Raw genomic sequence first — 25,579 nt, 5'->3', positions numbered from 1 at the left:
ATACCTGTATTTGGGGAGTTTCTCCCCATTATTTTCTGCAGATCCTCTCAAGCTCTCAGGTTGGATGGGAGCATTGCTGCACAGATATTTTCAGGTCTCTCCAGAGATGTTCGATCAGGTTCAAGTCCGGGCTCTGGCTGGGCCACTCAAGGACATTGAGATTTGTCTCGAAGCCAATCCTAAGTGGCTCTGTGCTTAGGGTTGTTGTCCTGTTGGAAGGTGAACCTTCGCCCCCAGTCTGAGGTCCTGAGCCCTCTGGAGCAGGTTTTCTTCAAGGATCTCTCTGTACTTTGCTCCGTTCATCTTTCCCTTGATCCTTACTAGTCTCCTAGTCCCTGCCGCATAAAAACATCCCCACAGCATGAAGCTGCCACCACCATGCTTCACCGTAGGTATGGCATTGGCCAGGTGATTAGCAGTACCTGGTTTCCTCCAGATGTGAAGCTTGGCATATAGGCCAAAGAGTTCAATCTTGGTTTCATTAGACCAGAGAATCTTGTTTCTCATGGCCTGAGAGTCCTTTAGGTGCCTTTTGGCAAACTCCATGCGGGCTGTCATGTGCCTTTTTACTTAGGCGTGGCTTCCGTCTGGCCACTTTACCATACAGGCCTGATTGCTGGAGTGCTGCAGAGATGGTTGTCCTTCTGGAAGGTTCTCCCATCTCCACAGAGGAACTCTGGAGATCTGTTAGAGTGACCATTGCGTTTTTGGTCACCTCCCTGACCAAGGCCCTTCTCCCCCGATTATTCAGTTTGGCCGGACAGCCAGCTCAAGGACGAATCTTGAGGGTTCAAAACTTCTTGTAATTAAGAATGATGGAGGCCACTGTGTTCTTGGACCTTCAATGCTGCAGACATTTTTTGGTACTCTTCCTCAAATATGTGCCTCGATACTTTCCTGAGCTCAATTTTGAGTCTCATAGCAAAGGGTCTGAATATTTATGTAAATAAGGTATTTCTGTTTTTTAAAAGCCTGTTTTCGCTTTGTCATTATGGTGTGTTGTGTGTAGATTGATTGAGGATTTTTTTTAATGTAATCCATTTGAGAATAAGGCTGTAACGTAACAATGTGGAAAAAATCTATGTGTCTGAATACTTTCTGAATGCACTGTACACACAGTTCAGTTCATACACTCCTCTCTCTACCCCTCACACTCAGCTAATACTGAACATGTACCATTGCTTTACCTTCTAAAGGTTCTGGAAATAATTCTCCAGTACTTATTCATCAATAAAATGACTACACACATGTTTACCATTTACACAATCTATTGCTGACATTTAAGTCAAGTCAAACCTTAGAATATAGTGAATTGTGTGTGTGAGCGTAATGTTGATCTTTGATTCCTGGTTGATTGCCTGTTAACGTTATAAGAGGACACCATCTCTGCTGACACCCAGCTAATTGGACGTGAGGACCTTGATAAGCTGAATTGGGTGTGTTTGAGTTGGACTGGGCTGGAACGAACGCCTGCACACCCCAGGGTATCACCAGGACCAGGGCTGAAGAATCGCTCCCAACGCTGCCCCCTGTCAAAAACCCTGTTGTATTACAGCTAATCAGTCTCTTCTGCCCTGTGTGTGTGTGTGTGTGTGTGTGTGTGTGTGTGTGTGTGTGTGTGTGTGTGTGTGTGTGTGTGTGTGTGTGTGTGTGTGTGTGTGTGTGTGTGTGTGTGTGTGTGTGTGTGTGTGTGTGTGTGTGTGTGTGTGTCGACCACAGTGCTCGCGTTGCAAAATAAATGTACACATACAGTCGTGGCCAAAAGTTTTGAGAATGACACATATATTAATTTTCACAAAGTCTGCTGCCTCAGTTTGTATGATGGGAATTTGCATACACTCCAGAATGTTATGAAGAGTGATCAGATGATTTGCAATTAATTGCAAAGTCCCTCTTTGCCATGCAAATTAACTGAATCCCCCCCGCAAAAACATTTCCGCTGCATTTCAGCCCTGCCACAAAAGGACCAGCTGACATCATGTCAGTGATTCTCTCGTTAACCCCTGTGCGGCCTCGGGACGGACATCCAGCGAAAAATCCTATCCCCATTAGCATAACACAATTTAATACTTTTTTTTTTTAAAAATCCAAATTATATCGTTTTATAGATACACCTCTCCTGAATCGAACCACGTTGTCCGATTTCAAAAAGGCTTTACAGCAAAAGCAAAACATTAGATTATGTTAGAGGAGTATATCGTAAAAGTATCCACATAGCCATTTTCCGACCAACCACATGCATCACAAATAACCAAAAAACAGCTAAATGCAGCACTAACCTTTGACAATCTTCATCAGATGACACACCTAGGACATCATGTTACACAATACATCGGTGCGTAACGTTGACTAACTATTTTCCCTCAAATGCATCCGATGAAACAGCGCTACAATTTACTAAATTACTATTCGAAAACATTTTTAAAATGTAATATTGTCATTCTAAGATTTATAGATGAATATCTCTTGAAAGCACCTGTAATGCCAGATTTAAAAATAACTTTACTGGGTAATCACACTTTGCGATAAAAGGGGATGCGATACTCAGAACAATAGGCTTGCAATACAGGTCAGCGCCATCTTGGAACAATCGCATATCAAATCTAGTCTTGTATACTATTGTCAATAATCCCTTACCTTTGATTATCTTCATCCTTGGGCACTTCCAGGAATCCCAGGTCCACAACAAATGTATTTTAGTTCGAAAAACTTCATCCTTTATGTTCCATTAGCTTGTTGTTGTTAGCGCGTTCTGAAGGCTGCACCAAAAGCTCCGTGGCCGCGGGACTATTCTTTCAACAAAATGCATTTTTTTCTTATTTAGGTTCGTTCAAACGTTGTATAACATAAATCTTTAGGGCCTTTTTCAACCAGAGCTCCAATAAGATTCAAGGGGGACGATTGCATTGTCTTTATAAACGTTTCGAAAGGGGAGGGTAGCCAGGGGCGCCGGCGTCATAATGGTGATGGCCCTCTCCGTGTGACCACGTTCCACAGCGTGTCATTCTGTCAGTTTTTACAGTAGGAGACTCAAATCACTTTGTAAAGACTGGGGACATCTAGTGGAAGCAATAGGAAGTGCTCAATGAACCATAGCTCACGGTGTGATTAATAGGCAACGTGATGAATTTGAGTCCGCAATTCAGAATTCCACTTCCTGTTTCGATCTGTCTCGGGGTTTTGACTGCCATGAGTTCTGTTAGACTCACAGACACCATTCAAACAGTTTTAGAAACTTTAGGGTGTTTTCTATCCACAAGTATTAATTATATGCATATCCTAGCTTCTGAGTTTGAGTAGTAGGCCGTTTAAAATGGGCACAATTTTTTTTTTAAATGCGCTGTGGCGCCCCCTATCCTAGGCGACCGTCAAGAGGTTAACACAGGTGTGAGTGTTGATGAGGACAAGGCTGGAGATCACTCTGTCATGCTGATTGAGTTCAAATAACAGACTGGAAGCTTCAAAAAGAGGGTGGTGCTTGGAATCATTGTTCTTCCTCTGTCAACCATGGTTACCTGCAAGGAAACACGTGCCGTCATCATTTCTTTGCACAAAAAGGGCTTCACAGGCAAGGATATTGCTGCCAGTAAGATTGCACCTAAATCAACCATTTATCGGATCATCAAGAACTTCAAGGAGAGCGGTTCAATTGTTGTGAAGAAGGCTTCAGGGCGCCCAAGAAAGTCCAGCAAGCGCCAGGACCGTCTCCTAAAGTTGATTCAGCTGTGAGATCGGGGCACCACCAGTACAGAGCTTGCTCAGGAATGGCAGCAGACAAGTGTGAGTGCATCTGCATGCACAGTGAGGTGAAGACTTTTGGAGGATGGCCTGGTGTCAAGAAGGGCAGCAAAGAAGCCACTTCTCTCCAGGAAAAACATCAGGGACAGACTGATATTCTGCAAAAGATACAGGGATTGGACTGCTGAGGACTGGGGTAAAGTCATTTTCTCTGATGAATCCCCTTTGCGATTGTTTGGGTCATCTGGAAAAAAGCTTGTCCGGAGAAGAAAAGCGCTACCATCAGTCCTGTGTCATGCCAACAGTAAAGCATCCTGAGACCATTCATGTGTGGGGTTGCTTCTCAGCCAAGTGAGTGGGTTCACTCACAATTTTTCCTAAGAACATAGCCATGAATATAGAATGGTACCAACACATCCTCTGAGAGCAACTTCTCCCAACCGTCCAAGAACAGTTTGGTGACGAACAATGCCTTTTCCAGCATGATGGAGCACCTTGCCATAAGGCAAAAGTGATAACTAAGTGGCTCAGGGAACAAAACATCAATATTTTGGGTCCATGGCCAGGAAACTCCCCAGACCTTAATCCCATTGAGAACTTGTGGTCCATCCTCAAGAGGCGGGTGGACAAACAAAAACCCACACATTCTGACAAACTCCAAGCATTGATTATGCAAGAATGGGCTACCATCAGTCAGGATGTGGCCCAGAAGTTAATTGACACCATGCCAGGGCGGATTGCAGAAGTCTTGAAAAAGAAGGGTCAACACTGCAAATATTGACTCTTTGCATCAACTTCATGTAATTGTCTACATTAGCCTTTTAACACTTATGAAATGCTTGTGATTATACTTCAGTATTCCACAGTAACATCTGGCAAAAATATCTAAAGACTCTGAAGCCGCAAACTTTGTGGAAATTAATATTTGTGTCATTCTCAAACCTTTTGGCTACGACTGTACATGTTATTTAATGATTGCACCCACACTGCTTGTGGGCGTCAACGAGCGTCCGCGTAGCCAGGCACTAAAATAGGACTTGGTTTTATTTGTGACGCTTGACGTGCTGCAAGTCCCGCCTCTCCCAGCTCCTCATTGGTTTTTAGGAGCATATACCCACGTGTGCGATTGAAAGATGAACTCAGGTCCACAGTCCAGTTGGTGCTGGTAATGCACCTTTAAAGTTGGTTGTCAACCACCATGTAAAGTCAAAGGAGAAGAAGAAACTTGAAAGAGGAGAGATTACTAGAAACTAACTGTTTACCCTTTTATCTGTGGATTCATTGTTGGCGTAGAGGACCTTGTGCATTTCAGGTCAAATAACAACCCAATGTTTATATAACGCTTTTCAACTTGTCCCCAAATGAATATAGTGGGTTCAGAGTTCGTTTTGATATTTCAACCTGCGTGTCGTGATCGCGTCTGGTGTGGGTGGACAAAATCAACATGCGCGTGACAGCGCACAATCGAGCAGTCTGGTCAGCATGTTAGTGTGTATGTGCAGCCATGCAGTTACTTTAGTGATAGACTGTGTGTCTGTGTGTGTCTGCAGTTACCTTAGTGATATAGACCGCGTCACCGCGGAGGGATATGTTCCTACTCAGCAGGATGTGCTTCGTGTCCGGGTCCCCACCACGGGAATCATAGAGTACCCGTTTGACCTGGAGAACTGCATCTTCAGGTACCGTCACGGTACTGCAGCGAGGGACTGCTCCTTCTCTGCCTCTGCTGCTCCCACCGACGTCCTCACTTTGTCACTGTCCTGCAACACACTGACACACACACACACACACACACACCCAGGTCCCCACATAGCACCTCTCTGAGACTGGGCCCATTCAGGACAACCCAACTGTTATGCAATTGTTGCAGAACCACAAACTAGAAATGATGCGAAATGGCATCAAAATGGCTTGTTGGGTTGATGCAAAAATGGCTACAACTAAACTAAAGCCTTTTATTGTGAAGGTAAAGACCTGAAACGGCTGTTCTCAGAGTTGCTTTGGGGGGTGAGTGGGTCTGTGTATGGGGCTCGGGGTGGTGGTGGAAGCCTAATACGGACCAACACTACTGTTCTCCTAGACTTGGTACGGTCGCCCAAGCCTTCCACACTGGACTGATCCACCTTCTCTGGATTGGTAGGGGGGTGTGGCGGTAATGCTTACTGTCTACTGTGCTTTATATGACTGTGGTCTGTCTCTTTCTGTCTCTCTCTCTTTCTCCCTCGGTGTGTAGCTATCTAACTGATCTGGACCGTATCTCAGACAACAACTATCTGCCCACACAGCAAGATGTTCTGAGGGTGCGAATCCCCACCACCGGCATCATAGAGTACCCCTTCGACTTGTCAAGCATCATTTTCAGGTAGACAATGCTAGCGTGCTAACTTTAGCCTAGCAGACACGTCATAGTCAGGTGGAGTTGCTAACATTAGCCTAGAAAATACATCATTTTCAGGTAGACAATGCTAATGTGCTAACATGAGCCTAGCAAAAGCATTAGTCAGGTGGCGCAACTAACGTCAGCTTAGAAAAAGCATCCTTTTCAAGTAGAGGAGGCTAAGGTGCTAACATTAGCCTAGCAAATGCATAATTCAGGAAGGGGATGCTAGCATCAGCATCAGTGCCCTTGTGCAGTCATGTTAAGCAGTGAATCATCCCTTGGCCCGGTTCCATTACTTCTTAAAATGCATTCTCCTTTTCTCAAAGTAATCACAGTCTGGCATGAGAGCATAGGTGAAAGTCAGGGTCCCACATTAAGCTTTCACCAATCCAGTCATGTCATTAATTAGTGGTTACTTTAAATTAAGGAAGGATACATTTATCAGTATTTGGACAGGGCGTACCGATGTGTGCGTTTACATCTCGCATGTCATACGTTCTGGTTGTTCCATAACTATCATTGAACTCTTCAGTCAGCAGTGGACAGAGCTGTGTTTTATTGTAGGCTTGATCTCCACCATTGATCTCTCCCACACACACCCAACCTCCTCCACTCACACACTCACACACATCCTCGTGAGTCCAAAGTCCTATATTCTGGCGCCCGTCTTTTTAAAATGGGTCACCCTCTTTCTCCTCTCCTCCCCTCTGTTCATCCTGGCAGAGGAAAGGAGGTCGTCCTCTCTCTCTCTCCCAGTGAAGGATGTTATTTCGGGCCTGGGGTCCTGCAGGGCTCTGATTGGCTCTTGGTCTCTGTGGACTGCAGTACCCCATGCTACAGCAGGAGGGCGTTTCATCACAAATTAAATCACATGCATTCACTTCTGGAAAAAAACCAAAAAAACAATCTGTTTAATTCAAAGACAGGACTATGCAAATCTAGGCCTCGAAGACCATAGTACTGCTGGTTGCCTTTTCCCTGGATGTTAAATCATTGATTAAGATCACTGACTTAGAACAAGTCTCACCTGGTCTGAATCAATTCCTGGTACATAATGTAACTTTATCAGACAGACTAACATTTTACATTACTTAACTTTACTTCTACTTGAATCGTTTAACACAGAAGAACGCTTAACAAAACCTAAAAGACAACCTAGGAAGACAGTGGCAAAGAAAAACGGAAGGAAGAAACCTTGACATGCACACACTCTCACACACACACACTCCAGTCAGAACTACTCGGAGGACACACTCCTGTCGTTCACCCAGCAAAGGAATCCCGCCATCAGAGGTGCCTTCTGTATCCCTCCATCTTCTTCCTTTTTTTATTCTCATCCCTTCCTCAGTCTTCATCTGTTCCTCTTTCTCTGTTCCTAGTCCTCTCTCGAACTCCTCTCTCATTCTCCTCTTTTTGTCTCACCTCCACCAGGGTTGCACTATTGCGCTTGGCTAATGCTTCAGGAACACAGACACACACACACACACACTAGGGAACGGTGGGAGAGCTGGTTTGCTTTTTTTGCCCTCCCATCTTGCTATGGGGTGGACTAGGTAGAATTTTCCTCTATCCACTGATCCAGGATCTGATATACCTTCATCCCACTTATAGTTAATGTTTGGAATTGGGGTAAGGTTATCTGATCCTAGATCTGAGGTTAGGGGCAGCTTGTGAATGGTGATGGGCACCGCTCACTCTTTACTGATGATCCAATCACTGGGTAACACTTTATGCATAGATAACGTTATAACATAGGCCTACATAAACAAAATTATGTAATGACAATAAGCAGTTTAAAGTCAGATCTACAAGAAGTAAAGTGTTACCTACATTTGTTTCAACACTGTATGTTACATACAGTACCAGTCAAAAGTTTGGACACAATCATGTAGTAACCATATCAAAATATATTATATATTTGAGATTCTTAAAAGTAGCCACCCTTTTGCCTTGATGACAGCTTTGCAAACTCTTGGCATTCTCTCAACCAGCTCCATGAGGAATGCTTTTCCAAACGTCTTGGAGTTCCCACATATGCTGAGCACTTGTTGGCTGCTTTTCCTTCACTCTGTGGTCCAACTCATCCCCCGGGTGATTGTGGAGGCCAGGTCATCTGATGCAGCACTCATCCCTCTCCTTGGTCAAATAGACTTAGACAGCCTGAAGGTGTGTTTTGGGTCATTTCCTGTTGAAAAACAAATGATAGTCCCACTAAGCACAAACAAGATGGGGTGGTGTATCGCTGCAGAATAGTGTGGTAGCCATGCTGGTTAAATGTGGCTTGAATTCTAAATAAATCACAAACAGTGTCACCAGCAAAGCAACCCCACACCATCTTGCTTTCCTGTGGCGGTCCTCATGAGAGCCAGTTTCATCATAGCGCTTGATGGGTTTTGCGACTGCACTTAAAGAAACTTTCAAAGTTCTTGACATTTTCAGCATTGACTGACCTTCATGTCTTAAAGTAATGATGTACTGTCATTTATGTTTTCTTATTTGAGCTGTTCTTGCCATAATATGGACTTGGTCTTTTACCAAATAGGGCTATGTTCTGTATACCGTCCCTAACCTGTCACAACACAACTAATTGGCTCAAACGCATTAAGAAGGAAAGAAATTCCACAAATTAACTTTTAACAAGGCACACCTGTTATATGAAATGCATTCCAGGTGACTACCTCATGAAGCTGGTGGAGAGAATGCCAAGAGTGTGCAAAGCTGTCATCAAGGCAAAGGGTGGCTACTTTGAAGAATCTCAAATATAAAATATATTTTTATTTGTTTAACTTTTTTGGTTACTACATGATTCCATGTGTTATTTCAAAGTATTGATGTCTTCTATTATTCCACAATGTAGAAAATAGTAAAAATAAAGAAAAACCCTGGAATGAGGAGGTGTGTCCAAACTTTTGACTGGTACTGTATGTCAGTTTATGATCTGTGTGTGTTTTCCACCGTAGGCTCTCCTAACTGTGACCTCACAGGGCCATAGATGAGACAGAGTTCAGTGAACAAACTGTCCTCCATGTTGCCACCAAACGTTCTCGTTTAGTCTCAGTGGAATGGGATTGTCTTGGAACGTTAGGTGCCAAAATGGCGGTCATTAGGATTCTACATCTCAAGTTCACTTTGAACCATCTCAAGTTTTCCACCACCCTCTGTATGTGTGTGTGGTTTTGGGCTAGGTCTTCATGTAGCTGTTGAATCCATCCATACACTAAGTGGAATTAAATCACAGACATAGAAAATCAATGAGGACTGATTGGCACCAACCCTTCTGCATGGATGGATTCAGGAAGCCATTTTAGAGTTTTTAGACAGTCTTATTAGTTGTTCTACAAACACAACACCGTTTAACATCTCTTCTCTCTCGTCCTCCGTGTCCTGGCACCTCTCCTCCCTCCGTCCATGCTCCAGGATGGTGGATGTAGGGGGTCAAAGGTCAGAGAGGAGGAAGTGGATCCACTGTTTTGAGAACGTCACTTCCATCATGTTCCTGGTAGCCCTCAGCGAGTACGACCAAGTCCTGGTGGAGTCTGACAACGAGGTGTGTATACACACACACACACACACACACACACACACACACACACACACACACACACACACACACACACACTAGGGAAAGGTGGGAGAGATGGTTCGCCTTTTTGCCCTCCCGGTTTCCCATAGTGGAACATAGGTGGACTAGGTAGAATTTGACTATCCAGTGATCCAGGATCTGATATGCCTTTATCCCCAATGGTTCATTTTTGGAGTTCCTAGATCTGTGGTTATCATGTCAAAAATACCACACACATCACGGCACACACATATCAAACACCCTTACTATCTGTCCTCTGTCCCTCTGTCAGAACCGTATGGAGGAGAGTAAGGCGTTGTTCAGGACCATCATCACCTACCCCTGGTTCCAGAACTCCTCAGTCATCCTGTTCCTCAACAAGAAGGATCTGCTGGAGGAGAAGATCTCATACTCCCACCTGGTCGACTACTTCCCTGAGTTCGATGGTGTGTGTGTGTGTGTGTGTGTGTGTGTGTGTGTGTGTGTGTGTGTGTGTGTGTGTGTGTGTGTGTGTGTGTGTGTGTGTGTGTGTGTGTGTGTGTGTGTGTGTGTTTACAGTTACCTTAGTGATATACTGTGTGTCTGATTGTTTCTGACTACCGTGATGCGGGATTGACTGTGTGTGTGTGTGTGTGTGCCCCAGGTCCCCAGCGAGATGCCCAGGCAGGCCGGGAGTTTATCCTGAAGATGTTTGTGGACCTGAACCCGGATAGCGACAAGATCATCTACTCCCACTTCACCTGCGCCACGGACACCGAGAACATCCGCTTCGTCTTCGCTGCCGTCAAAGACACCATCCTGCAGCTCAACCTCAAAGAATACAACCTGGTCTGAGAGACTCTTGCACGCACACACTCTTCCCAGTTGCACAGCTTAGCCTACACACACACACACACACACACACTTATGAAGCTTACACACACCTACACATCTAGTTGATCTTTCCCCCTCCTGCTTTTCACTCCAGCGATTTAAGACCCCCATCTTCCAATATCTCTCCTCCTATTCACTCTCTCATTCCTTCCCTCTTTCTACCCTTTTGCCATCAACTGTGGGTCTTTAACCCTTGAACCCTCAGTCAACTGACCTGAGATCACATCCTCTGATTGGTGGAAGGAGTGACCCAACCGCAAGGCAAAAAACACCTGAGGGGGTGACGTTTTTCACTCTATAAGGGAGGGGCTAAAGACTGGGAGGGGGGTGGAGACGATGAGGTAATAAAGGAAGCCACCAGGACGCGAGCAGGAAGTGATGTCACACAGAAGTGAGGGGGCAGACCAAGGATTCTGTTTCTACCTCGCATCGATGAATGTATTCTCCGAGTGAGCATCGCAAACGCAAAAAAATATAATTAAATATGTTATAAAGTAATTACGTATGTAGACAAAATACACTAAGACTGAAAGCACCAGAGGGAGAGGAAAAAGCAAATCGATTAAATCTGTGTATCGCTGAGCTTTTTTACAAATAGTTTTTAATAATAGTAACTTGTTGCTATGTCAACTTCTATCCGACGACTAAGAAGTCGTTTGAAAAGTTATAGAAGCGGTTAACACAACAAAATCTTGTATTTAAAAAATTAGCAAAATAGGCAAAATATCACAAAAGCAAGATGGTAACCAGAAACGGACTATAATTTTATCCTTTACAGACGGTTGTGGTTGTTCATGTTTAGGTTTGATCACATCGCTTCCCTCCTTCACTGGTTTACTGACTGATAGACCGAAACCTTCCGTTTGACATCCGCAGTACCACGTTCTGTTTGATACACGCTACATTAAGATTACCGAACATCCGATACTCGCTACTATGTTCTGATTGGACAGTCGCTGAGGGGGAGGGAGTCATGTATGGATATGATGTCATCACCGTACGGTACATCAGTCTGTGAAAGAATGGCATCACGTGTTAAGTCGCCCAGCGACCTAATTAGATGTGCTCTGGGGATTCTGGGCAGTCCATCCACACAAATGACACGGTGGCATCCATTATCCCAGACACACAGGAAGCTTTATGTTGTTTACCTTTTTTTTACTGTATAGACACTTTTGTTTGTTGATGAGAGGTGGTTGTTGATTGGTGGGAGCAGGAGACGTAAGCTCCTGTCTCCCAGATGGACAGGCAAGCATACTCTGAAGTCAAAAAGTTATTGTTTGTGTATATTTCTGTTTGTAAATACATGTACACAGAAACGCTCCTGTACAAAAACACTCTGTGGTACAGTACACCATCTTTGGCAACAAAAAAAATAGAGAAGAAAATCCAAACATTTTTTCGATAGTGTACTGTTTTTGTTTTCCTATGAATTTACTAGTATTTATACTGTGATTCTGGATTTCTTTGATTATTGATAATCAGTTGATTATAAGAGGACTACACACACAGAGGGCTGCAGTGAGAGGAAAGTAACAGTCTCAGAACAGAGGTTCTAAACCATCAGGAACCTTCTATTCTAGAACCTTCAGAACATTCTAGATCCTCGGCTCTCCTCTGCAGCTTCTCCCTACTAACACTAGAGCAGATTAGTTATTCACAATATGTTGACAAACGACATGATATTAAAAGAGTAACTAAATAAATATTTTTTTTTTTAATTTATCTAATAATTTATGGAACCAGGTTTGAAGGTGTTGATAATTTGACTGCTTTTGTTTCTATCATGTTGAAATGGGGTCGGGGCTAGACTTGAGTCTAAACTGCTGTAACAAAACAAACGTCTACTATAGTATGTACTAAATCTCTGCTTTCTTTTTTTCTCTTAAGACAATTCCAGATGTACTTTGCCATTCTATCTATATCCATGTTAAATTCTATGGTTTTCTTCTCACATTAAGTCACTTTGTTTCGTTTCATTGATGAAAACTTGTATTTCTCCTCTTGGGTTTCTAATAGGCACAGCTCTGTAACTGCATACATAGGAAATGTACCATATGAACGTAGGTGAATTTTTATAACCTGTGATTGGAGACCAGTATGGTCTATGCTTGCTCTGTCGTTGTAATTTAAACACAGTTTGCGTTGTCGTTGGTTTGAGTTGTTTTAGTTCAAGTTCCGAGGCTTGCTTTGATAGAACCAGTGACGTTGCAGATCTACTTTTGAAACTCTTTCTACAGGCAACTTTTTCTTCATTATTCTCATTAAGGGCTATCGCCATGCATCAGACAGTCAGGCAGATGGGGGAGATAACTAGTACAGGACAGGGCTCAATTCAGTTTTCAATTCATGAGGTGACTGGAAATTCAATGAGTGAATTCAAAAATCCTAGAAAACGATGGGCAGTAGAGGACAAGGCGACACGGTTGCGTTCTGTCCTCAAGGGCTGCAGTCTTGCTGTTTTTTTTCTGTTGCCTTCTAACCAAAAACGGATTTCTACCTGTGAGATCAGGTGTTTGCAGTCTCCAGCCGTTTGGTAACATTCATTGATCAAGTAAATGCCGGGGAGAAATGAAAACCAGCAGGAATGCAGACTTCGAAGCACTGGGTTGTGCACCCCTGGTTTTAGGTTCACAGTCAACTAAGCCATTCACTCAAGAGTGTTTGTGGGGATCATTTTGTTCAACAAAGACCGTGTGTGAATGCAGCTGTGGTAGGATACATGACCAACACTACCATTCATTTTTTTACTTTATCTTTCTCTGGATCAACAGTGGATCACACAAGCTTCCAGCTCCGAATGAGGGAATCTGTCAAGCCCCAAGTTCCCTACTTCACTGTTTGATGTGTTGTCATCGGGTGTGATCGTGGATCAGCTTACCCTCCCTCAATGCTAACCTTAAAGGCCCAGTGCAGTCAAATGTGATTTTCCTGTGTTTTGTATAGATTTCCACACTGAGGTTGGAATAATACTGTGAAAATAGTGATAATGCTATTTTAGTGTAAGAGCTGTTTGAAAAGACTACCTGAAATTTCTGCATGTTTTGGTGGGTTTGAGTTTTGGTTTGTCTGTTTGATATCACCATGCGGTGAATTAGTTAATAAACCAATAAATAGAACGTTTCTAACCTCTCTGCCAATAACAGTTAGTTTTCAGTTTTCCCCTCGCCACTCAGACCACCACTTCCAGACAGTCCTAGCAAAATTCATCCTTGAGAAATTACTCTTGCTAAGAAGCTATTTTAGTTTCTTTTTTTGACAATTTTGAGTGAATACAATCGCATTAAGGTACTTAATTGTTACCCAGAAATTACTTGACTTTGAGGTAAAAACGTCTGCATTGGGCCTTTTATCCATTTAAGGGGTGACGCAAAACTGACCTTAGATCAGTGTTAAGGGGAACTTTCCTTCTACTGTCCTACTGCTAGTTTTACCATCCGGGGGTGTGCTTTGTGCTTGTTGAGGAGATTTTGCACATTGTCATTAGACACTCCTACAGTAGAGGCAGGGTGTTAAACCAGGTGTTCAAGTTAAAGCATAGCTGCGCAACACACAGCTCTAGCACACCTGTGCAGGCTTTTGTTCCATACCAGCACTAACACCCCAGTCAACTGATTGAGAACTAATCATGGTCTTGGATTTAGACCGCAGCTAGTTGAACCAAGTGTGTTAGTGTTGTACTGGAACTAAAGCCTGCACACTGCAGCCAGTATTAGAGGATGTTATCCAAGTATGACATTCAGTATTTCATTCGGTGTTGACCTGCCCACAAACAATGTGTTGAATACAACTCGCATACCAAACAGACAAGCACTTGGGCTCCTGTACTGCCTCCACACTGCAGGGTGAAAACAGTCCTAACTACAATCATCTGACTTGGTGATTAATCAGTCATATTTATAGGAAACACTACTAATCTCTTGTTTTCCACTTCCTGTGGGTTAATTGGTTGGCACTCCTGAAGTGTCTTGCACATTAGGGCCCAGATTGTTCCTACGCTGTAACTAGGACCCAGAGTTTTACCTGGTCAGATTAACATGGACATGGTGCATATTGAGAACTTAGCTTGACTTCTTTCCTTTAAATATTTTTTGTAAGATAAAAAAAACATTACCGGAACACTATTGTATTTAGGACCACTTGATTTATTTTTTAATCTAAGGAAACCTGAGGGTTAAATGTTTTAGTTGGTGTATAAAATATACAATGCTGTTTTTGTTTTTCTTTATTTTGTATGTAAACCAAATGTAAATGATGTATTATACTGTGTGCCAACCCAACTCTCTCTAGAGCCAGGCTCTCTCAAGTGCCAACGCTGACATCATCATCAGGGGACAGCCATCTTGGATGGTCCCATTTTTAAGAACACCAGAGACCTAAACACGTGGCATGTTCGACTACGCCACCCCTAACAAAAACTATAAGTACACTTTTTTATTTTTTATTGTGTAATTATATAATTGCATGTATTTAGTGTTGGGAGGAGGTGAGGGCTCAGAAAAATGTATTGGCTGATGCAGAGACCTTGATGAAAGGGTGGAATCGGTTATTGATTGATCGGTTGGTTATTATGGATTATTGATTTGCATTACTCTCGCCATATTTCTTTTTTTTTTGTTATGTGTGTTTTCATGCATTTGTTTCAACCACTGTTGCCTGATCCTCATTCAAACATGAACATCGCCTTCTAAGAGAGAACATAATGACAAGGTATCTGTTTTAAATTGAAATAAATTTGTTCGTATACTTGCTGATTGTGTGTGTGGTTAATGACTAGTCTGGCATGCCATGTCTAGAAATGACCCAAGCCCTTCTCTTCTAGCCACTTTGCACTTGTGTAGTTCTCAGGATTTGATAAGTAGGCCTTCAAGTGCCTATGGTTAGGAACAATAGAGGTTGTTTCTGGACCTGGCCATTGTTCCATCTAAGAAGGTCTATACAATATGGCTCTTGGGTCTATATAGAGGTTTTCCATCCTCTCTTGGTGTTATTGAAATGCTGTCATTTCTCAGAATTGTCAGTTGTCATTCTGTGACTTCTGCTCGTGAAATAGATGGGAATGTCACAGAATAGAAATAATCAGTGATGGACATATTTCGTCTACATTATGAGCATCATGATTACGAAGTTATGGGATTGGGGTTATTATACATTAAATGAGAAGGCTATTGTTATGAGTGTTAGGGAACCACCACATCTCACACTTGCATGCATCATCAGGGGACAGTTCTGCACACCTTCCACCGGGGGCACACGGCAGCAGCAACACTTCCGCAAACTGTAATTTTATACATTTGACATCTAAAATGGGCCTTCGGAGCGCCACCTCTTTCTCTCATCACATGCAACGCCCGCTCATCGATGACTCGTACATTTTGTAGCGCAAGGGGTGGTTTCAGCTAGTGAAGGCTTGTATGTGGACATTAGCCAGCCAGCCAGATAGCCAGCTAACGGTAGCTAGCTAACACACTGGAATTGAAGACGCTTTTCAAGAACAGATTTTCGACACGATTGCCCCACTTGACAGCTATAATATATACGAGGAATTGGACAATATACAAATCTGCTTCCTAAGCTTACGTTGGCTCGCTTCTCTGCTAAGATTTGCTAGCTAACGTTAGTTAGCTAACAAGAAAGGATATTGCTGTTACTTAGTCAACATCTACCTAGCCCAGATTTATTATAAGATTCGGTGCCATATTATCTAACGTTGCGCGTCTTGGTGTTAAGCCTTTTTTGATGCCATTAGTTAATTTTTTGACAAGGAACCAAATCAAAACCAACGCTAGCTAGCCAACAACGTTGGAGAAAAAACAATCACTACGCGAGACCGGATAACTGGTGTCCTAGATAACGTTAAGATAAATAGCTAGCCAGTTAACGTAGCTGTCAAAAAAAGTAAGAAAGGAAAGACGCTGTAGTTGTCCAAAAAACGGGGTCTATATATTTTTATCCTGGTTGCTGAGGAACACTGATAAATCCATTGACATGATGTTTCCACAATCAAGACACTCGGTAAGTAGCTAACGTTAGCATAACTAGCTAAATTCTAGCTAGCTACAGAAGCAATTCAGCGTTATCCATGTAAGAATAAAGGGGGATATATACGATGGCCATAGCGCTGTGGTATGTTTTCATTTGTGTTGTCGGTGATGGATTCAATCGCTTGTCTGTCACGCGCCCCCGGCATTTGTTTACATTCCAGGCTAGCTCCCACTTAGCTAGCTAACGTTAGCTAACCAAGATTACTAACTACAGCCGTTTTCATTAAGCTTTGTAAATGGGTGTTTACCTTTTTAGCTAGTCTATAATATTACACTAAACGTTTGCCACTCATTAGTAACGTGATGTGACATATTTGAACAGGGATATCTCAGCTAGTTAGGAAAAGTGACATGTGCTAATAAAACGTAGCTAACTAGATTGCGAAGACAAATTCGAGAACTTTGTTCTTGTCAGTCTTTTAGTCAAACCTGACGTGTAAGGCCATGTGGAAATTAGTCAATTCATACAATCATAATTAAAAGTTAACTATCAATTGAATCCTCAATCAAAGGTGTCTAATTTGGATCCCAAGGACTGCCAGCCACTATGCCATGTGGGATCACAACAGAAGTGGGTGTAATGTACAATAAAATATGCCATTCTTTTATTCAAAGCGACTTAATCATGCCCGCATTTTATGTATGTGTGGCCCAGGGAATCGATCCCACAACCCTGGCGATGCAAGCACCATGCTCTACCAACTGAGCTATACAGGATGTTGTAGCTATATAACTAGGTTTTAAAATGTAATACTGATGCGCTAATGATGATACTGGTTGGGAAATAACAATGTACATGATTTGATATGGTTGAGCCTATTTCTGTGCTTCTTTCTCTTTAGCGTCCTACTACCCCCTAGGCCGGGATCCTAGTTCACACTATCAGGGTTTGTCCCCTGCATAAACCTGTCCTCTCTCAATTCCAAGGATGACCAGCTCCTCCTGCAGAGCTGTTTGTGTGTGCAGGCTTTTGCTCTAGCCCTACTAATCACCTCATCGGGACCTTGATTATTTAAACCAAGTGTGTTTGTGTAGGGGCTGGAGCAAAAGTATTCACAGCCAGTAAGTCTCCAGGATGGTAGTTGTAGAGCCCTGGTGTAATTTGGGTGGTGGCCTCCTTCCACCAGTCTGAAGTAGTAAGGCCTTGGTGAGAAGATTAACACTGGATTATGGGCTCTGACTCAGCCTGGGGTCATTCTTGTCAGTTGGCCATCTCTGGAAACTCTCATCTAACCCTGACCATACTCACAGAATACCCCCCCCCCCAGTAAAAGACCAGAAAAACCCCTGCTATAAGGTTAATCTCAGAGGTCAATCCCTCTGTTACTGAACATTAAATATCACCCCCATCTGTCACAAACCGTGCCCGTCCCCTTTCTATTACACACCCATACAGTCCCACATACAGGGGGAGTGAAGAAATGCACACGTCAGTGAGAAGGGTAGGGGATGGAAAGGCAGCTTCTCACTGATTGTTGTTATCTTGTTGATTGTCTGTTGTTGTTGTCTTGGGGATTCTGACTGTTGTATGTTTGTTATTATGTTGTCCCCAGGCTTCCTCCCAGTCCTCCCAGCCTCTCAAGTTCACCACCTCCGACTCCTGCGACCGCATCAAGGACGAGTTTCAGTTCCTACAAGCACAATACCATAGGTAACACTGAAACACACACATGCTCAGTCACACACTCAAAATAGCCACCTACACACACCCACAAACACTCACGTCATGCATACTGCATGCACTCAGATTCCACATGCACTGTCTCATATACACAGACATGTCCCCAACCAAATGTTGTCATATATCCAATCAGCTTGAAGATGGAGTGTGACAAGCTAGCTAGTGAGAAGTCAGAGATGCAGCGTCATTACATCATGGTGAGTGACTTTTACTTTTAGCCTACCTAGGATACACGTTCGCCATTACTGCAGTTCTCTGATATACAGTACCAGTCAAAAGTTTGGACACCTACTCATTCCAGGGTTTTTCTTTTATTTATACTATTTTCTACATTGTAGAATAATAGGGAAGACATCAAAACCATGAAATAACACATATGGAATCATGTAGTAACCAAAAACGGGTTAAACAAATCAAAATATATTTTATATTTGAGATTCTTCAAAGTAGCCACTCTTTGCCTTGATGACAGCTTTGCACACTCTTGGTAGTCACCTGGAATGCATTTCAATTAACAGGTGTGCCTTGTTAAATGTACATTTTTATGGAATTTCTTTCCTTAATGCGTTTGAGCCAATCAGTTGTGTTGTGACAAGGTAGGGGTGGTATACAGAAGATAGCCCTATTTTGTAAAAGAACAAGTCCATATTATGGCAAGGATAGCTCAAATAAGCAAAGAGAAACGACAGTCCATCATTACTTTAAGACATGAAGGCCAGTCAATACGAAAAATGTCAAGGACTTTGAAAGTTTCTTCGAGCAGTCGCAAAAGCCATCAAGCGTTATGATGAAACTGGCTCTCATGAGGACCGCCACAGGAAAGGAAGACCCAGAGTTACCTCTGCTGATGAGGATAAGTTCATTAGAGTTACCAGCCCCAGAAATTACAGCCCAAACAAACGCTTCACCGAGTTCAAGTGACAGACACATCTCAACATCAACTGTTCAGAGGAGACTGCGGGAATCAGGCCTTCATGGGCGAATTGCTGCAAAGAAACCACTACTAAAGGACACCAGTAAGAAGAGACTTGCTTGGGCCAAGAAACACGAGCAATGGACATTAGACCGGTGGAAATCTGTCCTTTGGTCTGATGAGATCAAACTGGAGATTTTTGGTTCCAACCGCTGTGTTTTTGTGAGACGCAGAGTAGGTGAACGGATGATCTCCACATGTGTGGTTCCCACCGTGAAGCATGGAGGAGGAGGTGTGATGGTATGGGTAGTGCTTTGCTGGTGACACTGTGTGATTTATTTACAACTCAAGGCACACTTAACCAACATGGCTAACACAGCATTCTGCAGCGATACGCCATCCCTTGTGCTTAGTGGGACTATCATTTTTTTTTCAACAGGACAATGGCCCAACACACCAATAGGCTGTGTAAGAACTATTTGACCAAGAATCACCTGACCTCAACCCAATTAAGATGGTTTGGGATGAGTTGGACTGCAGAGTGAAGGAAAAGCATCCAACATGTGCTCAGCATATGTGGGAACTCCTTCAAGACTGTTGTAAAAGCATTCCTCATGAAGCTGGTTGAGAAAATGCCTAGTGTGCAAATCTGTCAATGCAAAGGGTGGCTATTTTGAAGAATCTAAAATATATTTTGATTTAACACTTTTTGGGGTGGGGGTTACTACATGATTCCATGTGGGTTCTTTCATAGTTTCCCTTCACTATTCTACAATGTAGAGAATTGTAAAAATAAAGAACCCCTTGAATGAGTAGGTGTGTCCAAACTTTTGACTGGTACTGTATACAAGTGTTTTGAGGGCTAGGGATTGATTTGGAATTCTGCAGTATGTTAGTGTTATGTCACAAACCCCCAAATCTTCTTTTTGCAGTACTACGAGATGTCTTATGGACTGAACATTGAAATGCACAAACAGGTAACTTGTTTTCTCTCGCTCTCTCTCTTTCCCCCTCTTCTCTCTCTGGTACGGTGTTGTATGGTAAAGGTGGTGTTGTATTCTGACCATAGAGATCTTTAGAGGACGCAACATTGTATCTTTCCCATTATGGCATCTGTGAGAGCATTGGCACCATTGAGGCCATCTCCATTTTGAAGTAGTACATTTTCTTCTTCTACTATTTCTGAGTTGGTTAACAAACTGAAAGGGTGCACACGGCCACCTCGAGTGTGTTGTTTTTAACTGGTATAAAGCCAAGGTTGGCGATTTACTGCCATCTGCAGTTATGGAATATTTCCTCACAAGTATAAATCATTGGCTGATCCCTCCTGATGATCTGGATGGAATTATGGGATCCTTCCTTAACATAGGAAGTACCACTCAGTTAACTACTTCAAAATGGTGAGTGTCCTCAATGGTGCTGCCCATGCTAAAACGGGCTTTGGGCACTAGAAACCTCTATCTCTATGATTCTGATTGTCGGTCTGTCTCTTCTCCCCAGGCTGAGATTGTGAAGAGACTAAACGGGATCTGTGCTCAGGTGCTCCCCTACCTATCTCAAGAGGTATTACACTCTCCTCTCTACACATACTTTTCCTTAGGATAACATAATCCCATATCAACGTGCTGTACAATCTCAATCTATTTAATTCTGTACAATAGCTAAATGTGTTTGGATGTGTGTGTTGCAGCACCAGCAGCAGGTCCTAGGGGCCATAGAGAGAGCCAAGCAGGTCACTCCTCCTGAGATGAACTCTATCATACGGGTAGGCTGGTGTGTGTGTGACTCGTGTATGAATATGTGTGTATATAACCATGTGTATCTGTCTGCGTTTAGCAGCAGCTCCAGGTGCACCAGTTGTCTCAGCTCCAAGGCTTGGGCCTCCCCACGATGGCCCCTCTCCCCATGGGCCTGTCTGCTCCCAGCCTCCCTCCAACCTCCAGCGCCGGACTGATGTCCCTGTCCTCCATCCTGGCCTCGCACTCTCACTCACAGGCAGCACATGCACAGGTAACACACACACAACTGACCCGGGCGACGCACACACCTCACACGGGCAACACACACCTCCAGAGTTCTACTGTGTGAGCATTTCACCTGCATATGTGACTAAAAATAAATGTGCGCTAATGGCAAAAGTGAAATATCCAAGTGGGGACTTATACCCCCAAAACCAATACTGCCGTGGTTGTAGTATTTCTGCTTTTTTTATGGTTGGTAATCGCACGAAGAACTACAAATACCATAATGCAACACGCAGCTCAACGAGCCAATCGTAGTCAGAGGCTGGAACTACCTCAGTAGGCTGGAAACGCAAGCCTTTGAATAGCTACCGTGAGAAGATCTGCATTCGCTTCTGTCAGAAGGATGAAGAGGATCACATTTTATTTTAAAGGTGTACTATGAAGAAATTGCTCCGCTTGGTTGCAAAAATGTTAACCATTCGCCTCATTTCAGTTTGTGACAAAACAAGCAGGTAGTGTACAGAATCATAGTACAATCTAAACCGCTGTGAAATATATTTTCCATAACCAAACATATTGTATTTTCACTGTTTTGAAGCTGGTGTACAAAACTGAACGTAAAAGACGCAAAAAATAAACTTAAGAACGGGAAGCATAGAAATAGTGGACATGGAACGTATCTACATCTTCTTAGACTTGCTTTCAATAAGAATGTCAGATCTATAACCCAAAAAGTTACATATTGCAGCTTTAAGCGACAAGATCAACAACAGGAGCCCGGTGTGTCTGCCAGTGATACTGATGTGGCTGAGCCCATGGTCGTCGAGTCACCAGCAACACAAGAAGACGAAGCTTTCGCTAGCAATAATAGTGATGTTCGCGCCGACGTTGCTCTGCTAGCCACTGCCACTGCCAGCGGGAAGCATACAAGAACATCCAACAGTGAGGAAAAAGCTTTCTTGTGGTTAGAGTTTGAAGGTGAATGAAAGCAAAAAGTATTGTAAGGCCGAACCAATACTTGCAAGCCAGCATTCTAGCTTTGTGGTGGAATCCTCACTTAAAGGGAAATGTCAGAAAAAAGTTTACTTCATATTCAACACTTTTCTATGTTTTATAGTCAAAAAGACAGAGGAAGATTAGTGTTTCCAATGACATCATTAACCAATTCTTAGACAATTTAGTATGGAATGCCTACTTATAATTTTAACCAATTAGGAGTAGGCATTCCATACTAAATTGTCTAAATTGGTTGATGTCATTGGAAACACTTATCTTCCTGTATTTTTGACTACAAAACATAGAAATTCACTGTTTTCACATTCGTTGATGTAGTGCTGAGATGTTTAAAAATTGTGAAACAGACACTGTTAACAGATCATTGTGCCAGCCCTAGAGACAATTAAAACACTACCTCGACTACTTTTCAATGTGCGCCTGCATTTATTTGTGTGCGCACCTACATTTTTCTATTTAGGTGCACATGTTTTCCTTGTATAAAATGCCAGCGTAGAGCCCTGACATTCAACCCCCCCCAATGCAGGTAACACACACACCCCTAGCAGGTAACACACACAAATGCAAATGACAGTTCACGACTCTCTTCCACTCCTTGTGTTTTGTTCTCTGGTCTCCTCCCCACCAGGCTCAGGCCCAGCTGGCTAAAGAAGACAAGGCCAGAGACGCAGCAGAGAGAGAACAGAGGGAAGAGGACGGAGACAAGTCCGACTGATGGTGGAGTGTGGATGGGAAGGAGTGGAGAGAGGGGTGAGACAAGTTGGACTGATGGACAACCAGGAGTGGATCTACTGTGGGAGGGCTAAGGGGGGTGTGTGAGTTGAGTGTTCCTACAGTAGGTGTCACCCTGTGGTTCAGCTCTTTAGAGTTACTCTCTGGGTCTCCACTCCATTGCTTTCTTATCCTTTTTCATCTTCTATTATCATCAAATCAGTTTGTCACCAAGCCTGTTGCACAGGTCTCCTCTGTTTGACTCCTTCCTCTTTTCCTTTCCTCCTCTGTTCACTATTGCCGCTGACAACCCATTGCCAACAGATACTACCCTGACCTCTAACCCAGAGATGTGGACTCGAGTCACGTGACTTGGACATTTCATGACTTGATACTTGACTTGGCAAAAAGAAACAAACACTTGCCAATCGACATTGACTTGAGCATTTATGACTGGTGACTTAACTTGGACCAGCTATATGAGTCGAGACTCGGTTTGTCATCTCGCTCACAAGGTAGGCCTCTCTGTCCTTCATATCGGAGTGCTGCGAGTTTTTTGAGTTTTGTTCTGTCTTCACCAATCATATTCACGGAAATCACAGCTCTCGCAGGCCGGGCACTAAGCACGTCATCTAGCAAAGCGCGCCACTCTCCACTATCCTGCCGTATTTATTTAGCAAACGTGATAACACATCACTCCCAACAAACAAAAGCAAGAGCTCTTAACAGAAATGTTACAGCAGCCTACACCTAAACTGTATGGGAAGAAAACGAGATGACTTCTCAGTCTAATCTAATGACAACAACCAGGTGGTAATGTTATGTAGCCTATTTTATAGACCATTTATTTGTGTTAGGAGAAAATGTGAATGTGATCAAATTTGGTTTAAGTTAAATTCAAACTTGAACTGGCTAGGCTACCTTGACCTTTTCAATCCAAAATTATTAACTGAAATGAATCAAACACTACTGATTTACATGGACTGTGTGAGTTACTTTTCAATTAAAGTTGCAGAGGCCTACACGATGCAAACCTGCATAAAGCAAGCCTAGCCCTGTGAGTTGCATTATCCAATTGCAATTGTTGTGTCTGTAGAGGAAACCCCTGTTAGTCAGTTTGTAAAACACGTTGGTCCAAAATCATTGCAATGAAATTGGCATAAAACACTTAGCCTTTGACTTGAGGACCCGAAACCCAGAATTAGGGACTTGTGACTTGACCTGAGCTGTGGGACTTGACTCAAAGCTTAACTTGAGACTTGCAAAATTGTGACTTGGTCCCATCTCAGCTCTAACCCTTTAACCCCTGACCTCTGTTCCTCTTCTAGTAAAAGCTGCCCTTAAGCTCAGATTTAAACGATCAAAGCATTACTGACCTTTGATCAGTGTCTAGGGACAACTTCCTCCTGTAGGTCTCTGCTGATTGGCTGCAGAGTTACTGCTAACTCTGCTCACTGATCTTACAGACAGTGTTCTGAAAGGGCCACTTGAATAAGACAGTCAAGTGTAAAAGTCATAGGAGCTAGGGTGTGTGTGTGTGTGCGCGAACCACCTTTTCGTATTCTCCCTCCCGCCCCTGTCTGTCCACTCTTAACTGAGTCTATGTTCCAGTCCCAAATCAACACCTAGGCACTTCCCCTAGACAGAGGAGGTGACGAAGGGGTAAGGGTTGATCCTGGACGGGGCCTAAATCTAACGGGACCTAAACTTCACATCAATCATGTGCTCATTCAGATCAGATCCTATTGGTGGAAAGGGAGAGGAACACATTTGCATATGTCGTTCTGTTGGTTAGCATAGCACTTGGAGCTAGAATGTGTGGTGAGCGAGCATGGTGCCAAACCGTTGAACACAGCCGTAGCGCACTAACCTATAACCTACCCTCCGATGCATAACTGCCTTTCTAATTCGAGGCGATAAGGTTTAGTTCTTCTCCAGGACAGTAGGTGGCAGCAAAGCCAAACCAGACCCAGGGTTGTATTCAATCAAACCCCCATTACAGTATTTACAGACTATCCCCCCCAATGGGCTAATTAAAATCACAGGACCCTAAACCTACTACTGCTGCCAGGTAGACTCCCCTCACAGGTAGATGTCTACATTTTCAGAATAAGAAGAGCATTTTTGGACAGTAAACCAAGACACTGTAAACTTTGCTATGGCAGGTTTGAGTGAATTTAGAGCAAAACTTGGACATTAATGGTTTGTGTTTCTGTTGTGAAGGGCCCATTTATAGAACTATATCAATATACATATACTTTTTAAAGCATTTTTGTATGTTTCAAAGCTGCTTTTAGTGTGTATGCGTGTGATGGAAGATGACGTCTCAGTGCAGCGTGTGTATTATGTGATGTGCTATGGAAAGAGGTACTATCCAATGACCCCCCCCTCTCCTGCCCCCTTGACAATGCTGAGGAAATGTCGCCTCCTTGTTGAGCTTTGTAAATGTAATTTTTAAAACTCTTCATTTTGTCATTGTATGTGAAACTTCATAAGTGTGTACTTGGCGATAATGTATGTCATCTGTGTTATGAAAAACCAATACTTATTGCTTCATTTAAAAGAAAAGACGTGGCGGGGAAAAGTCACACAATGTAAACCAACCAAACCCAAACATTGACGACACAACATGACTGAAAGAAGCGCTCAGCAGTAAGGAAATGTCTATGGTGCCTTACAAATAAATGACTCAACGGAGA

The 25,579-nt window shown here is 43.1% G+C and overlaps 2 protein-coding genes across 6 annotated transcripts in view; both read left to right on the top strand.

The window, feature by feature from the left end:
• LOC106575390 (guanine nucleotide-binding protein subunit alpha-11) overlaps window positions 1-15,302 on the top strand; it is a 39,815-nt gene extending 24,513 nt beyond the window's left edge. The window contains exons 4-7 of one of the 2 annotated variants that reach the window (XM_014151895.2): window positions 5,972-6,100; window positions 9,536-9,665; window positions 9,973-10,126; window positions 10,324-15,302. In XM_014151895.2, the coding sequence (XP_014007370.1) occupies window positions 5,972-6,100; window positions 9,536-9,665; window positions 9,973-10,126; window positions 10,324-10,514 (604 nt within the window). In that variant the 3' untranslated portion in view covers window positions 10,515-15,302. Of the gene's footprint in view, window positions 1-5,288; window positions 5,418-5,971; window positions 6,101-9,535; window positions 9,666-9,972; window positions 10,127-10,323 lie in introns of both variants that reach the window. The other variant, XM_014151896.2, reaches the window with a different exon arrangement.
• A 563-nt stretch (window positions 15,303-15,865) lies between these two features.
• Window positions 15,866-25,579, top strand: LOC106575395 (TLE family member 5). Of its 4 annotated transcripts, none has more exons than XM_045698943.1 (8): window positions 15,866-16,568; window positions 18,151-18,248; window positions 18,412-18,475; window positions 20,124-20,168; window positions 20,692-20,754; window positions 20,882-20,923; window positions 21,028-21,201; window positions 22,798-25,579. In XM_045698943.1, the coding sequence occupies exons 1-8, from the start codon at window positions 16,542-16,544 to the stop codon at window positions 22,882-22,884; spliced, it is 600 nt and encodes a 199-aa protein (XP_045554899.1). In that variant the 5' UTR covers window positions 15,866-16,541; the 3' UTR covers window positions 22,885-25,579. The 4 variants fall into 4 exon arrangements, with proteins under 4 accessions (XP_045554899.1, XP_014007380.1, XP_014007378.1 ...); XM_014151905.2 differs by having other exon boundaries at window positions 15,867-16,568; window positions 21,031-21,201; XM_014151903.2 differs by having other exon boundaries at window positions 15,868-16,568; window positions 20,882-20,956.

Source organism: Salmo salar, chromosome ssa17, assembly GCF_905237065.1.
Source record: "Salmo salar chromosome ssa17, Ssal_v3.1, whole genome shotgun sequence".
In the NCBI taxonomy this organism is placed as follows: domain Eukaryota; kingdom Metazoa; phylum Chordata; class Actinopteri; order Salmoniformes; family Salmonidae; genus Salmo; species Salmo salar.
This window is presented reverse-complemented; position numbering and strand designations above follow the sequence as displayed.

Excerpts from the sequence above, each read along its gene's own strand:
- LOC106575395 (XM_014151903.2), top strand. The coding sequence starts at position 16,542 with ATGATGTTTCCACAATCAAGACACTCG. Across the intron at positions 18,249-18,411 it reads CTACAAGCACAATACCATAG|CTTGAAGATGGAGTGTGACA; the intron begins GTAACACTGAAA and ends ATATCCAATCAG. Across the intron at positions 18,476-20,123 it reads TGCAGCGTCATTACATCATG|TACTACGAGATGTCTTATGG; the intron begins GTGAGTGACTTT and ends TTCTTTTTGCAG.